General features: G+C 45.6%; 1 protein-coding gene across 2 annotated transcripts in view; it reads left to right on the top strand.

Moving 5' to 3' along the window:
- Nucleotides 1-15,410, top strand: part of LOC143767210 (uncharacterized) — a 249,585-nt gene that overhangs the window by 46,517 nt on the left and 187,658 nt on the right. For both annotated transcript variants that reach the window (XM_077255354.1, XM_077255353.1), the window contains exon 6: nt 284-433. In XM_077255354.1, coding sequence (XP_077111469.1) covers nt 284-433 — 150 coding nt within the window. The remainder of the gene's footprint in view (nt 1-283; nt 434-15,410) is intronic.

Below are 15,410 nucleotides of genomic sequence, written 5' to 3'. Positions count from 1 at the left end.
TTCCTGCAATTTATAATTTTATATCGTTTTTTTTCATGGAATATTTATTTAACAAAGAGTCAGTGAATGTAGGTTTTCTTTTTAGATTATTTCTGAGTTTTTGGTGCCGGGTTGGAGATATTTTGTGATAAATATCTGTATGACTATAATGGGACTGTGTGTTATACCGGGGGCAGGACGGGGCCATGACTGGATGTAGTGATCATGTGACGCCGGTAACAGCTCCGGAGGTTTCTTACATGGGATCTTTATGATGTTACATCGTCATCTTCTCCCCATTCAGGTCCCCACAATATCGGATCCTCTCAGTGGAGATCTTCTATATAAGAGAATTCTCCTGAGTGACCCTACAAGCATGGACAGGGACAGCGACAAGATGGTGGAGAGGATATTACACCTCACCCTAGAGATCCTCTTCCGGCTTACTGGAGAGGTGAGAGGTTCTGATGATGTCACATTACATCATTCTTATCTATGGGAATAACATGGACAGAACTGGAGAGGTGAGGACTCTGGGAATGTCTGTAGTGAGGTTTATTAATGTGTCTCTCCATAACCAGGATTACATATTAGTGAAGAAGACCTCTAGTGAGCTCTGTCAGGCCCCTGTGTCTGAGGGATGGGGAAGACCCCTGAGCCCAATCACGGGGCCCCCACCTCACCCCCTGATACATGAGGACATCAATGACCAGAAGATCCTAGAACTCGCCTACAAGATGATTGAGCTGCTGACTGGAGAGGTGACACTGCTGGGAATGCTGGGACATTATACAGTAACGCTATGGAGGGATCGGGGGGATGACTGTATCATTGTATGTGTCAGGTTCCTATAAGGTGTCAGGATGTCACCATCTATTTCTCCTTGGAGGAGTGGGAGTATGTAGAAGGACACAAAGATCTGTACAATGACGTCATGATGGAGGTTGCCCAGCCCCCCACATCACCAGGTAATAGACAGCACTAAATACACACGGCCTATAATTATCTGTATATAAATAATGAATTTAGTCCCTGTATGTCTTTCTTTCAGGTCTATCCAGTAAGAGGACTACCCCAGAGAGATTTCCAGGTCCTATTCTTCCACAGGACTGTAAACAAGAAGATCCCAATGTTTCTCAGGATCATCAGGTAGATGGAGAGAAGGTGTCATGAGGTCTTCTCTATGAGCTGTGGACGGCTATGAAGGTCTTATGTTAAGTCTTGTTTTATCCACCAGTATAAGGGAAGAGTCGGATGTATAACTCGTACGAGGATTGCATCACAATACTCGAACTGGCTGGCAACTCTCCCGTCCTGAGCATGACAGCATGTATTTCTATGCAACTGTTACGCTTGGACCGCACACGTAATATCATGCCTCAAGTGGCAACAATGAGCAATAGCACAACCTCGCCCCAGATAGGAGGCATGCACTACAACTATAGTCTATTGTGTATACAGCGAACCACCTAGAAATATCTCCCAATACTCCCCTCTACCTGTAACTCTCCCCTGCCCAGCTGCAGGGATGACCCTCTGTAACTCTCCCCTGTCTAGCTGCAGGGATGACCCTCTGTAACTCTCACCTGCCCAGTTGCAGGACTGACCCTCTGTAACTCACCCGTGCTCAGTTGCCTACAGTCCATAACTATCACATAAAAGTGATTACAATAAACCATGGCAGTAACCATATAGTTACAGTACTATTCCTCAATGTCCTGTAAGACAGGTATATTTGTGATGCTGCAGGATATATTATGTCATACATCAATTCTCTTCAGGAGGTGCCAGGATCTTCCATTCCTTTACACCAGGAATATAACAGTGAGGTTTTTTATGTTTCCCGCCTTCACAGTCCTCAGTTCTTAACTCTATAAAGCATCTCTGGGACAAGGTAGAATTGGTTGCTCAGAGCATCTCAGCACCTTCTAAATTGCGGAAACTGCAAGAACCCATCCTGTTGGCATGGGCCAGTATTCTTGGGGAACAATCTCAGCACCTTGTGCAATCTATGACGCGATTAATACCTGAGGTTCTGAAGGGCAAAGATCCTACGTGTTACTAGATGGGTGTCTCTAGTAATGTGGCCATTCAGTGTATGTTTTATATCTGGTGGAGATGACAGGGTAAAGATGATCGTAGACATTAGATGTTGTCTTGATCTTCTCAAATGTCTCCATCTGCCAGTGACTTTTACAATCTTTGTTTCAGGGTGAAGATCTGCCCCATATTAATACTACAGAGACATATGTGAGGGGTGATGAGTGGTGTAAAGAGGAGATTCCTACAGATAACCGCACAGGTGAGTAGTGACCACTAAATGCAGAGAAGTCACAGGTTCTAATCAGTCACTGGCCTGTAGAGTAACTTAAGATGTTTGGAGTTTTTTCAGATGCGTTCACATAAAACTTTTGATATGGATAAAGAGGCTGATTCATTATGAGGTTACCAGGGACTATTCTTTTTTCTCAATGTGCTAAGAACTATCACTCAGGTAGTTGCTTCCTACCTGCATTTTGTGCCTGCTGATGATTTTTACTGACAGACTGGTCACAGACCGCTCTTACTGGTGATTCAGATTCTCTTCCACTCTGTTCTGTTGATGGGGGTGATTGCTGATGTTATGCTGATTAATAGTTTAACTACTGGAAGCCGACTGTCAATCATCATGATATAGGAAGCCAACCATTGTCAACAGAGCAGCCCGCAAGAAGAAGAGCTGCTTGCTGACGTGGAGCAGCTGAATCACCGGCAAGAGCAGTCGGTGACCACTCTGACCCAGCGTCAAGTACAATGGTCAGGTAATTGTTTCTGTTAGCAAGAACCTGCTTATTAAGTTTCTAGGCCCATAGTAAAAAAAATGTAAGTCGTGGACAATGTCTTCAAGATTGGCACTGTGCACTCCAGTCTTTGATGAAGGAGGGTAGTGGGATAAGTAATACTGAATTGATTCAGACGTACACACAGTACTTCTTCTCAGTGGTGCGCGCCTCTGTGCGTCTTGCCAGAAAAAGTCAAGAACGGATTGGAGCAACATTTCTGATGGGTGTAAGTTATGCCCCTAGTTATAAATTTGGCGGGCACCAGCAAGCCCCTTAGATACTTCACCCTCTTTGGCGGACCTCTTTTTGACTGGCGTGAAAATGCCCAAAAGTCAAAACGTTTGCGATTTCTCAATGTGTTTTTTTTAACAGTATTTTGTACAAATGTTTCTCCCCTGCATCCAGAACACATTTCTGAGCTGCTGCAGAGGAGATAGACAGGACTGTGAGTAAAGAGCTATCCCAGGTCACTGTGCACAATGGATGTCTCGAAGCATATTATGAAGCATCTTAGTGTCGGTGACCTCAGATGTGTAAGACAGAAACATTACCAGCCACAGGCTTACTGCTATGTACAAGAGAATTTTCTCAGCCTAAAAACCTCAATAACATTTTCTACTCACTTGGTGGCGCTTGAGTTGGCACAGGTAGTGGTTTAAGTAAAACGTTCCAGGCTGGTTTATTAAGAATATTGATCAGCGAACTTGTTCAGAAAACATTCACCTATGTCACATTCTGCATGAATATAGCAACATTCGGGTTTGTGTTCTGTTTCCCAAGAATTTTTCCTCAAAGTCGTCAAAATTCCGTTTAAAGATTGGTAAATAATCACATTTCCACTATTCGTTTGGGATAAAACTGTTGCAGTGAGGAGTCGGAGAGGATGACAATGAAGTTGTAGATCCCTCTTGGTGTGAACCCAGAGGTACGCAGCTGAGTAGCTCAGCAGAGGGCGTGTTGTTGGGGCATCCCGCTCAGACACTTTGTGATGCAACCACGACAAGCACTGCATTCTCATCTACAAGTCTGGCTGTTGCCAGCACAAGTCCTGCGTCTGCTATTCACTGGGGCAGTAAGGATTGCCTAGCCTGTGCCTTTTCTTGATATTGCAAAGGATGACCCAACTCACGTTAACTGCCTATTTTGCCAAAAAAGGCTCTGTAGAGGCAAAAATTGCAATAATTTGAGTACTACATGCATGAACCGGCACATGCACGATCAACATGCCTTTGCCTGGGAAATTCATTACGCTAAATTGCGGACTAGCGGGCCTCGCCAACCACTGGCTGTCCAATCAACCACATCTGCTGCTTTTTCCTCCTCCGTGACCGTGCCAAATGTTCTCACACAGGTCTCTGGCTGCCGAAGCTCCATTTTTTTATCCCCTACAGTCGGGGTGAGTGAGAACCCATCATCTATTACGGAAGTGGATGTGCCTGCCGTTTTTGTGTCACGTAGCACCACACATCTTTCTCAATTCACCATAACATCTCCGCCTGCACCTCACTCACAGTCGAGCAGTTTGTCATGTTTACCCTATTCTACCCTCTCTCAGCACAGCAGCCAGCCCTTGGTCCTGCAGTTGTGGTCATGTAAAAGAATGTTTCGTCCTACACATGCTCAAGCTAAGAGCTTGAACTCCACCATCTCCAATCTGTTGGCAATGGCTGTCTTCACTGAACCTGGAGCCAGAGAAGGCCCTATGTGATGGTGCAAACCTGGTGGCGGCCCTATGCCAGGGCAACCTCACACAGGTGACTTGCATGGCTCCCATCCTCAACCTGGTGGTACAGCAATTTTTCTGCCACTATCCCGGCCTGGACGCACTCCTGTAGTAAGCACGGTCACTGCGTGCTCACTTCCGATGATCGCACCCCGCAGGTCATCTACTTGCATCGCTACCCAGGTCTTTCGGTCTTCCGGTTATTCATTTGATCTGAGATGTTCAGACATGGTGGAATTCCACTCTGCACATGTTGCATTGACTGTGGCAGCAGCAACGAGCCTTGGTGCAGTATGTCCTTTTGTATAGCCTGGGCCAACACGGGATGGACGTTGTGCAAATCGCGCTTGCAAAGTGGGCACAGATGAAGGATCGCTGCATACTTCTGCACAGTCTCGAAATGACTACTAAGATGGTTAGCGCTAATGGTGCCATCATCGGCATCATTATTACGGCCATCTACATTCTGGAGCACACTTTGAATACTCTACGGGAGGAGGTGGTGGTCCCAGAGGAAGAGGTGGAAGGAGAGGAGGATGCGGAAGAGATAACAATTTCTCCAAGTTCCAGACTCTCATTGTACAGATGGGTTCGATGGGAGGGTGGATTACCTCAATCGAGGGGTGCTCATGGTACCAGACAAATTGTTAGTGACCGTGCAGGAGTCAAGGAACAAATTGAAGAGGACAGGGAGGAAGAGATGATGGACGCACAACAGTTAGGAGATGAAGAGGATAATAATCCCTCTCTGTTGTCCGTGGTTGGTGGGAAGGGACGAAGGAAGCAAGCTTGAGTGTTACCTCGCCACCAATATACCATGGAATTGGACTTCTTGGAAGCATCCGATACATGAGTGCCTTCTTGCTACACCTATCTCCAACATGATGCCCGTATTCTTTGGGTTAGAAATAGTGCTGACTACTGGTTTGCCACTCTGTTAAATCCACATTCAAGAGTAAATTTTGCCAGATGCTTAACTCGCTGGAAAGGGAAGCGGCCATGCTGGAGTATCAAAACATGCTTGTAGAAAATATTAACAATGTTTTTTCCCAAGACTGTAGTGAGGCACAGTGTGCATCGCAGTTATAGACTTCCAACCCCGGGAACGCCACGGCATCACCACAAAAACATTAGCAGCAGTAGCAGTGTAAGTGGCATAAACAGTTTCTGTGAGTCATTTCACACACTTTTTAGACCACCCTAGGCACCAGTAGAACAGAGTCCAAGGTTGACACGCTGTGACTGACCGACTAAAGAAGATGGTGCAAGACTATCTCAAGCTCAATAATACCATCAGGTGGAATTTGGACCCTTTTGCATTTTGGCCTTCAAAAATGGAAGAGTAGCCTGAGCTCCCGTCTCACTTTGGAGGTTTTGTCTCATCCGACAATCAGAGTTCTCTCAGAACGTGTGTTCAACGTTGATGAATAAGCACATGTGGCTGCCCCTTAAAGTGTATACTGCCTAACTTTCATCAAAATGAACAAGTCATGGATATCCAATGTCTTTTGCAACTACCTGTGTTACTTTACTTACATTTTTCTACCAATAGTACTCTATGAAACTGATGTTTGTGCCACCTGACTGTGGCAGGGGGAAAAAAGATTGAGCTGTTGCAAGGGGTATAAGTGTATACATTTGGTTTTGCATCCTATTGAATTTAATAAGGTTCAAGTATGTTCGTCAAACTACTTGGCGAACATTTTCGGCAAACATCACGAAGTTCGGCGAGCCGAACTGAACCTTGGAAAGTTCCCTCATCTCTAATTAGGACTCTATAAACCATGACACAATCAAAGGAAATAAAAGAAAGAAGAAACAGCAGATCATAAAAAGAAAATCATACATATCCAATAACAAATATACCAACTAACAAGATAGGTAGATATTATACATACATGGGCTTCTCACAAAATTAGAATATCATCAAAAAGTTAATTTATTTCAGTTCTTCAATGCAAAAAGTGAAACTTATATTACAGTATAAGCTGACCCCCCCCCCCCCTAATTTTGCCACAAAAAACTGGGAAAACTTAATGACTCGAGTATAAGCCTAGGGTGGGAAATGGAGCAGCTACTGGTAAATGTCAAAAGTAAAAAATAGATACTAATAAAATTAAAATTAATTGAGACATCAGTAGGTTAAGTGGTTTTGAATATCCATATTGAATCAGGAGCCTCATATAATGCTCCATAAAGTTTATGATGGCCCCATAAGATGCTCCATATTAAAATATGCCCCATGTAATCCTGCATAGAGGTTAATAATGGCCTGTAAGGTTTCTCTTACTGAGAGTGTTGGGGGACACTCACTTGGCCGCGATATTCAAGCACACGGGCACGGGTTTATAAAACAAAGCAGTCCATGCGGTTTATTAAGCGTCATAAACCGGGTTACGCACAGTTCATAACATGAAACACAACAGGCACCAACTGGTGATATTTACTTGCATCTTCAAACACTTCAGTATACGGCTTTGCCTTACGGCCACTAACACGCTGGTCCTCCCTTAACCAGTTCCCAAGGGAGACCACACAGTTCATAGATCTTCACAAGCACTACCGGCCTGTACGATACCTGACGGGAGCTCCGGCTCCACCTGCCGACTCTTCTAACAGCCTTTGGGTAAGCTGCCTAACGGGGATCACCAACTCGCCTGGTCAATACACAGTAGTCAGTCCAGACCTCTCCGAAGGACCCCAGCTTCCCCACACTCTGTTAACACTCTTCTGGGTAAGCTGCCTAACGGGGGTCCCCAACTTGCCTGGTCGGCACCCAGTAGTCAGTCCAGACCTCACCGAAGGACTCCAGCTTCCCCACACAGTAACAGTCCCTGGCCCCGCAGATCCCGGTCCTCACCTCGTGCTATTCAGGGATCCGATCCTCGTCGCAGGACCTCCCAACACCCAGGTAGCCAGGACCCTGCCTGGTGGCCTAGTCCGGGTATTCTTCAGGACGTTCTTCCCCAGCCGGGAACGTCCAATACCCAGGCCACCCGAAGCCAAGTCTCAGTCTCAGGTGCTTGCAGGACCCTGGTCATTCCCAGAACAGTCCAGCACCGACCATCTCAGGTGCTTGCAGGACCCTAGTCATTCCTAGGACAGTCCAGCACCAACCATCTCAGGTGCTTGCAGGACCCTGGTCATTCCCAGAACAGTCCAGCACCAACCATCTCAGGTGCTTGCAGGACCCTAGTCATTCCTAGGACAGTCCAGCACCAACCATCTTAGGTGCCTGCAGGACCCTAGTCATTCCTAGGACAATCCAGCAGCATCCATACATCAGGTTCCTCGGTTCCAGGTACTCACAGGACCCTAGTCATTCCCAGGACGGTCCAGTACCTTCATCGGTCAGGTCCATACACAGGTTCCACACAGGAACCACACAGGACCTACCGGACACACCTCTCAGCTCCACACACAGGGAGCTCCCAATGAACACTGACTCACACCCTGGTCACGTTACATACTGGTAACCACTCCCCAGGGTGGGAGTGTATGTGTGGCTAGTCTGACCCTCCCATCTCTCATGACTAGCCTAGTAAGTCACCCAAACTTAACTATACACATTACACAAACTCTTGAGGGACTACAAGTCCCAGCATAACCATAATACATCTGACTTACCACGCAGACTCCCTCTGCGACACACATCGGCCATTCATAACACTGCCGATTACAGGTTCACCAGTATTACCACAACAGATACGCCTCCATGCATATCTCACAGAGCGCCCCCTAGCTGCCACAGGGGTCACTACACCACAGGCCCCATAAGATGCTCCATAAAGATATTTGACCCATATAATTCTGCACAAACGTTATGGCCCCATAAGATACACCATTCAGACATTTGCCCCATATAGTGCTGCACAAACGTTATGGCCCCATAAGATGCTCCATAAATATATTTGCCCCATATAGTGCTGCAGAAACGTTAATTATGGCCCCATAAGATGCTCCATACAGACACTTGCCCCATATGGTGCTGCACAAACGTTGATTATGGCCCCATAAGATGCTCCATAAAGATATTTGCCCCATATAATGCTTCACAAACGTTGATTATGGCCCCATAAGATGCTCCATTCATACACTTGCCCCATATCGTGCTGCACAAACGTTATGGCCCCATACAGACACTTACCCCATGTAGTGCTGCACAAACGTTATGGCCCCATAAGATGCTCCATAAAGATAGTTGCCCCATACAGTGCTGCACAAACGTTATGGCCCCATAAGATGCTCCATACAGACACTTGCCCCATATAATCTTGCACAAACGTTATGGCCCCATAAGATGCTCCATACAGACACTTGCCCCATTTGCTGTTGCTGTGATAAAAAAAAAATCACATACTCACCTCTCCGTCCCTCAGGCCCCCAGCACTTTGAATATTCACCTGCTCCTCGCTCCGGCGCCGCTCCATCTTCAGCGTCTTCTGTACTGACGTTCAGGCAGAGGGCGCGCACTAACCACGTCACCGCGCCCTCTGACCTGAGCGTCACTGCAGAAGACGCTGAAGATGGAGCGGCGCCAGAACGAGGAGCAGGTGAATATCGCGCAGTGCTCCCCTCCCCGTTATACTCACCTGCTCCTGATGCGGTGCAGTCCCTGCTTCCCCCGCGCCGGCAGCTTCTTCCTGTACTGAGCTGTCACCGTTACCGCTCATTGCAGTAATGAATATGCGGCTCCACCCCTATGGGAGGTGGAGCCGCATATTCATTACTGTAATGAGCAGTACCATGTGACCACTCAGTACAGGAAGAAGCAGGGGCGCCGGGGAGCCAGGGACCGCACCAGGAGCAGGTGAGTATTACTAGACAGCCCCTGCTCCCCCTCCCCTGCCGACCCCTGGGTATGACTCGCGTATAAGCAGAGAGGGGGACTTTCAGCCCAAAAAATGGGCTCAAAATCTCGGCTTATACTCGAATATATAAGGTATATAGAGTTATTACAAACAGAGTGATCTATCTCAAGTGTTTATTTCTGTTAATGTTGATGATTATCTGCTGAAGACCTGGTTGTCATGCCAACCCATTGGTTACTCGCCATCATGTGATGGGGTCACCCAATGCCGGCGTCAGCACCCGGCGTACCCTGGCAAGTGCTGGGGCCCTGGCCAGACAGGGGGGCCCATTTAGGGCCGGCGTTAGGAGTAGGCAGATGCCTAGGGCCCCCGCTCCCCCAGGGGCCTTCAGCTAGCGGCACATCACGCAGCAGCTATGGGGCCTCTGTGTGGCAGGGGGGCCCTCCTGCCACCAGCGCCAACTCCCCGTCGCTGAATTGAACTATACCGGCATCTGCCGGTAAAGTTCAAAGCAAATGATGGAGCAGAGAGTGTCATCTGACGCTCCCTCTCCCATCATTCCCCACTCTCCCTCTGACACTGCTGCTGCGGGTGCGCGATGATGTCATCGCGCACTCGCTGTGTGTTAGGCAGTGCAGCGGCAGCCGCCAAGACCGGAGCAGGGAGCTGCGCGGGCGCGTTGAGAGTGAGTACTGGACTTGGGGGGGGGGGGGGGGGGCTGTGCTGTATACTACATGTCTGTGCTATATACTGCATGGCTGTGTTATATACTACTTGGCTGTGCTATATACTATATGGGCTGTTATATGCTACGTGGGCTGTGCTATATACTACGTGGCTGTGTTATATACTGCGTGGACTGTTATATACTACATGGCTGTGTTATATGCAATCATGAATCATGGTATGTGTTAAAGGGGGGGGCCCACTGAAACTTTCGCCCGGGGCCATCAAAAACCTGGAGCCGGCCCTGGGGTCACCAATGGGCGAGATTAGTGATGCACTTCCATCGCGATCACATTAAATGCCTCTGTGAGAGATTGATGGGTTAACCCCTTTCTAACATCCAATGTACTATCCCGTCAAGGTGGTCTGGGCCCCTATGACCACCGATGGGATAGTATGTCATCACCGATCAGGTGACTATCACAGGCACATTAACCACCGGAACACTGCGATCAAACATGATCGCAGCATTCTGGCGGCATAGGGAAGCATCGCGCGGGGAGGGGGCTCCCTGCATGCTTCCCTGAGACCCTCGAACAATGTGATGTGATCGCGTTGTTCAGAGGGTCTCCTACGTCCTCCCTGCAGGCCCCGGATCCAAAATGTCCACGGGGCTCCTTCCGGGTCCTGCAGGGAGGTGGCTTGCATGCGCCTGCTAAGAGCAGGTGCCGCAAGCCTGCAGCACTGCCTGTCAGATCGCTGATCTGACACAGTGCTGTGCAAAGTATCAGATCAGCAATCTGACACTATAACATGATGTCCCACCGTGGGACAAAGTAAAAAAAAAATTATTTACATGTGTAAAAAAAAAAAAAAAAAAAAAAAAATTGTTCCAATAAATACATTTCTTTATCTAAATAAAAAAACCCAAACAATAAAAGCACACAAATGTAGTATCGTCGCATCCGTAACGACCCTACCTATAAAACTGTCCCACTAGTTAACCCCTTCAGTGAACCCTGTAAAAAAAAAAAGAAAAAAAAATTAGGCAAAAAACAACGCTTTATTATCATACCACCAAACAAAAAGTGGAATATCACGCGATCAAAAAGACGGATATAAAAAGCATGGTACCTCTGAAAACGTCATCTTGTCTCGCAAAAAACGTGCCGCCATACAGCGTCATCAGCAAAAAACATTATAGTCCTCACTCCTCAGAATAAAGCGATGCAAAAATAATTATTTTTTATATAAAATAGTTTTTATCGTATAAAAGCGCTAAAACATTAAAAAATTATATAAATGAGGTATCGCTGTAATCGTACTAACCCAAACAATAAAACTGCTTTATCAATTTTACCAAACGTGGAACAGTATAAACGCCCCCCCAAAAGAAATTCATGAATAGCTGGTGTTTGGTCATTCTGCCTCACAAAAATCGGAATAAAAAGCGATCAAAAAATGTCACGTGCCCGAAAATGTTACCAATAAAAACGTCAACTCATCCCGCAAAAAACAAGACCTCACATGACTCTGTGGACCAAAATATGGAAAAATTATAGCTGTGAAAATGTTGAGACTCAAAAACTATTTTTTGCAATAAAAAGCGTCTTTTAGTGTGTGACAGCTGCCAATCATATAAATCCGCTAAAACCCCCCCACCAATCAAACCCCCCTTCATCACCCCCTTAAGGAAAAATAAAAAAATTTAAAAAATGTATTTATTTCCATTTTCCCGTTAGGGTTGGGGCTAAAGTTAGGGTTGGGGCTACAAGTAGGGTTGGGGCTAAAGTTAGGGTTACGGTTTGGATTACATTTACGGTTGGGATTAGGGTTAGAGGTGTGTCAGGGTTAGGGGTGTAGTTAGGGTTTTGGTTGGGATTAGGGTTAGGGGTGTGTTTGGGTTAGGGTTTCAGTTAGAATTGGGGGGTTTCCACTGTTTAGGCACATCAGGGGCTCTCCAAATGCGACATGGTGTCCGATCTCAATTCCAGCCAATTCTGCATTGAAAAAGTAAAACAGTGCTCCTTCTGAGCTCTCCCGTGCGCCAAAACAGGGGTTTACCCCAACATATGGGGTATCAGCGTACTCAGGACAAATTGGACAACAACGTTTGGGGTCCAATTTTTTCTGTTACCCTTGGGAAAATACAAAACTGGGGGCTAAAAAATAATTGTTGTGGAAAATTTTTTTTTTTATTTTCACGGCTCTGCGTTATAAACTGTAGTGAAACACTTGGTGGTTCAAAATTCTCACAACACTTCTAGATAAGTTTCTTGGGGGGTCTAGTTTCCAATATGGGGTCACTTGTGGGGGGTTTCTACTGTTTAGGTACATCAGGGGCTCTGCAAACGCAATGTGATGCCTGCAGACCATTCCATCTACAAAGTCTGCATTATAAATGGCGCTCCTTCCCTTCCGAGCTCAGCCATGCGCCCAAACAGTGGTTCCCCCCCCCCCCCCAACTTTCTGGGTCCAATTTCTTCTGTTTCCCTTGGGAAAATAAAAAATTGGGGGCGAAAAGATCATTTTTGTGAAAAAATATGATTTTTTATTTTTACGGCTCTACATTATAAACTTCTGTGAAGCACTTGGTGGGTCAAAGTGCTCATAATGCATCTAGATAAGTTCCTTAGGGGGTCTACTTTCCAAAATGGAGTCACTTGTGGGGGATTTCAATGTTTAGGCACATCAGGGGCTCTCCAAACGCAACATGGCGTCCTATCTCAATTCCAATCAATTTTGCATTGAAAAATCAAACGGCACTCCTTCCCTTCCAAGCTCTGCCATGAGCCCAGACAGTGGTTTACCCCACATATGGGGTATCGCCGTACTCAGGACAAATTGTATAACAACTTTTGGGGTCCAATTTATCCTGTTACCTTTGGTAAAATAAGTCATTTTTTGTGTAAAAATGTTAAATGTTCATTTTTTTTTTTTTTTAAAACATTCCAACAATTCCTGTGAAGCACCTGAAGCGTTAATAAACTTCTTAAATGTGGTTTTGAGCTCCTTGAGGGGAGCAGTTTTTAGAATGGTGTCACTTTTGGGTATTTTCTATCATATAGACCACTCAAAGTGACTTCAAATGTGATGTGGTCCCTAAAAAAAATGGTTTTGTAAAAATGAGAAATTGCTGGTCAACTTTTAACCCTTATAACTCCCTGACAAAAAAACATTTTGGTTCCAAAATTGTGCTGATGTAAAGTAGACATGTGGGAAATGTTACTTATTAAGTATTTTGTGTGATTTAAGGGCATAAAAATTCAAATTTGGAAAATGTGAAGTACAATATGTCACGAGAAAACATTGTCAGAATCATCAGGATCCATTGAAACGTTCCAGAGTTATAACCTCATAAAGGGACAGTGGTCAGAATTGTAAAAATTGGCCTCGTCATTAATGTGTAAACCACCCTTGGGGGTAAAGAGGTTAACAGCCGTGGGTGAATTGTGATTCCACCCGCGGCTGTTGCGGGTACATGTCAACTGTTCAAAACAGCTGACATGTGATGAGAAAGATGTGGGCTCAGCGCCGGAGCCCACAAAAAAAAGGGAGGGACACAACATGCGCAGTACATGTATGGCGCATGTCGTGAAGGGGTTAATCACATTATTGTGTTGCGCACAATTCAAACTTGGAAAAGTCCCATTTGTTTTGGTTGATTAAAAAAAAGTTTGTCTGGGAATGCTAATCTTACGCCCAATGTCAGCGCGCACTAATTTATTCTTAATATTAGGTAGTCTTTTATCGCAAATTATGAAATTCTCCAATATTGGGGTATGCCTGTCCTAGGATATGCCAAGTTTTTTTAATTGTTTTATTCACCTTGATATTGATTAGATTTAAATCTTTCACAAAAGGGTATACAGGTCATTTTTCGTTTTTAGAAGGATTCATTTCAATCGAAAAAGGAATTATAGCTTAATGGAGAAGATGTAAAGAGTAACGCCTAGAGCAGGGAAGGGCAATTAATTTTTCAAAGGGGCCACATGAGAAACTGGGACTGTTGTGGAGGGCCGAACCAATTGGCTGACCATAATTCTCCATTCTCCTTAAGGCTATGTTCACATGCAGCGTTTTGTTTCGTAAGTCAAAACCTTCTCTTGACAGTGAAGTACAATAACAAATTGTATTGTGGTAAAACTCGTGTTCAAAACGCCAGTTTTGCTGCATTCGTTTGCTGCATTTTACTGGGTGTGGATTACACGTGTGCTTTGTCTACATAACTTGTTTAATAAAGTTGGTTTTATTTCCCAAAAATGCTTAAAAAATGCTGTATAAACAGTTATTGCGTATTTTGCAGTATATCTGCACTCCTCATAACTTTCTGTGGGTGACACAGTGGAAAAAGCTGAAAGAACTGACATGTGCAGACTAAAAAACGCTGCCGTTCTCAAATTCTCATCGCTTCGGCTCGTACCGTATAATGCAGCTTTTCATCTGCATTAAAAACAACCCTGCATCTGAACACAGGTCAACACTCATTTTATAAGTTTATAAAAAGCAGTCAGTTATATGTTTTTAATTTGGTGCTAAAACCCATTGTAACATGTATTAGTGGAAGTGGTCATGTCACGTCTGCAGCGCTGCAGCCAGTCGGTGAGCTCATTGGCCAGCCACTAGAGTACATGGGGCACACACAGGCACACGCCCAGGCCAGCCACCAGAGTACATAGGGCACACACACACAGACGCATGTATGCACACACGCACAGACACACACACACAGACCAGCCACCAGAGTACATGGGGCAGCTAGCAATCCTGTTTAGTATCGTTAAATTATCAAATGCTCCTTTGAGAGATAGGATGCTGGCCTCAGGGGATGCCGTTTTTAATGGTGACCAGGCTGTTGTTTGGATATCAGCCACACTTTGGGAACTCCAGTATGAAGATGTTAAAACACCTTGCTTCCCCAAGGAACTCTAGTCCACCAGGTACCTTTCCACCAGGTTATCTGCATTCTGGAGATCTCCCTGGGCAATCCAGGACTGCATTGGCCTTGGAAGGGATAGTATGAACCTGTCCATGAAGACCCTCAACCATCTGCGCTGGGGCGGAAGATTCTAGTTGCAACCACTTTTGAACCGAGTGGAAGAGGTCGAACATTTGGGACCTTGGAGGTTTATCACAGTGATAGGCCCCGTGGTGCACCCATTGTAGCCTGACAGTCGATCAGTCCTAAGCATGCGAAGATCTCCATTTTCAACTTGGTGTACTCTTTTCCACCATGCAATGCCAGTTCATAATAAGCCGTCTGCGATTCCCCCATTGGATATGGCACCAGAACCTCCGCCCACTTCTCCGGAGGTAATTTCTGCAGTTCATCCACCCTTACAAAAAAAACATAAAGAACACCTCAACATCATCACTCTGGGTCAAGTTTTGCAAGGCTCTCTTTATGGT

Source organism: Ranitomeya variabilis, chromosome 4 (assembly GCF_051348905.1).
Source record: "Ranitomeya variabilis isolate aRanVar5 chromosome 4, aRanVar5.hap1, whole genome shotgun sequence".
Lineage (NCBI taxonomy): Eukaryota > Metazoa > Chordata > Amphibia > Anura > Dendrobatidae > Ranitomeya > Ranitomeya variabilis.
Note: the sequence above shows the minus strand (reverse complement) of the source record. Positions and strands in the feature narration are given on the sequence as shown.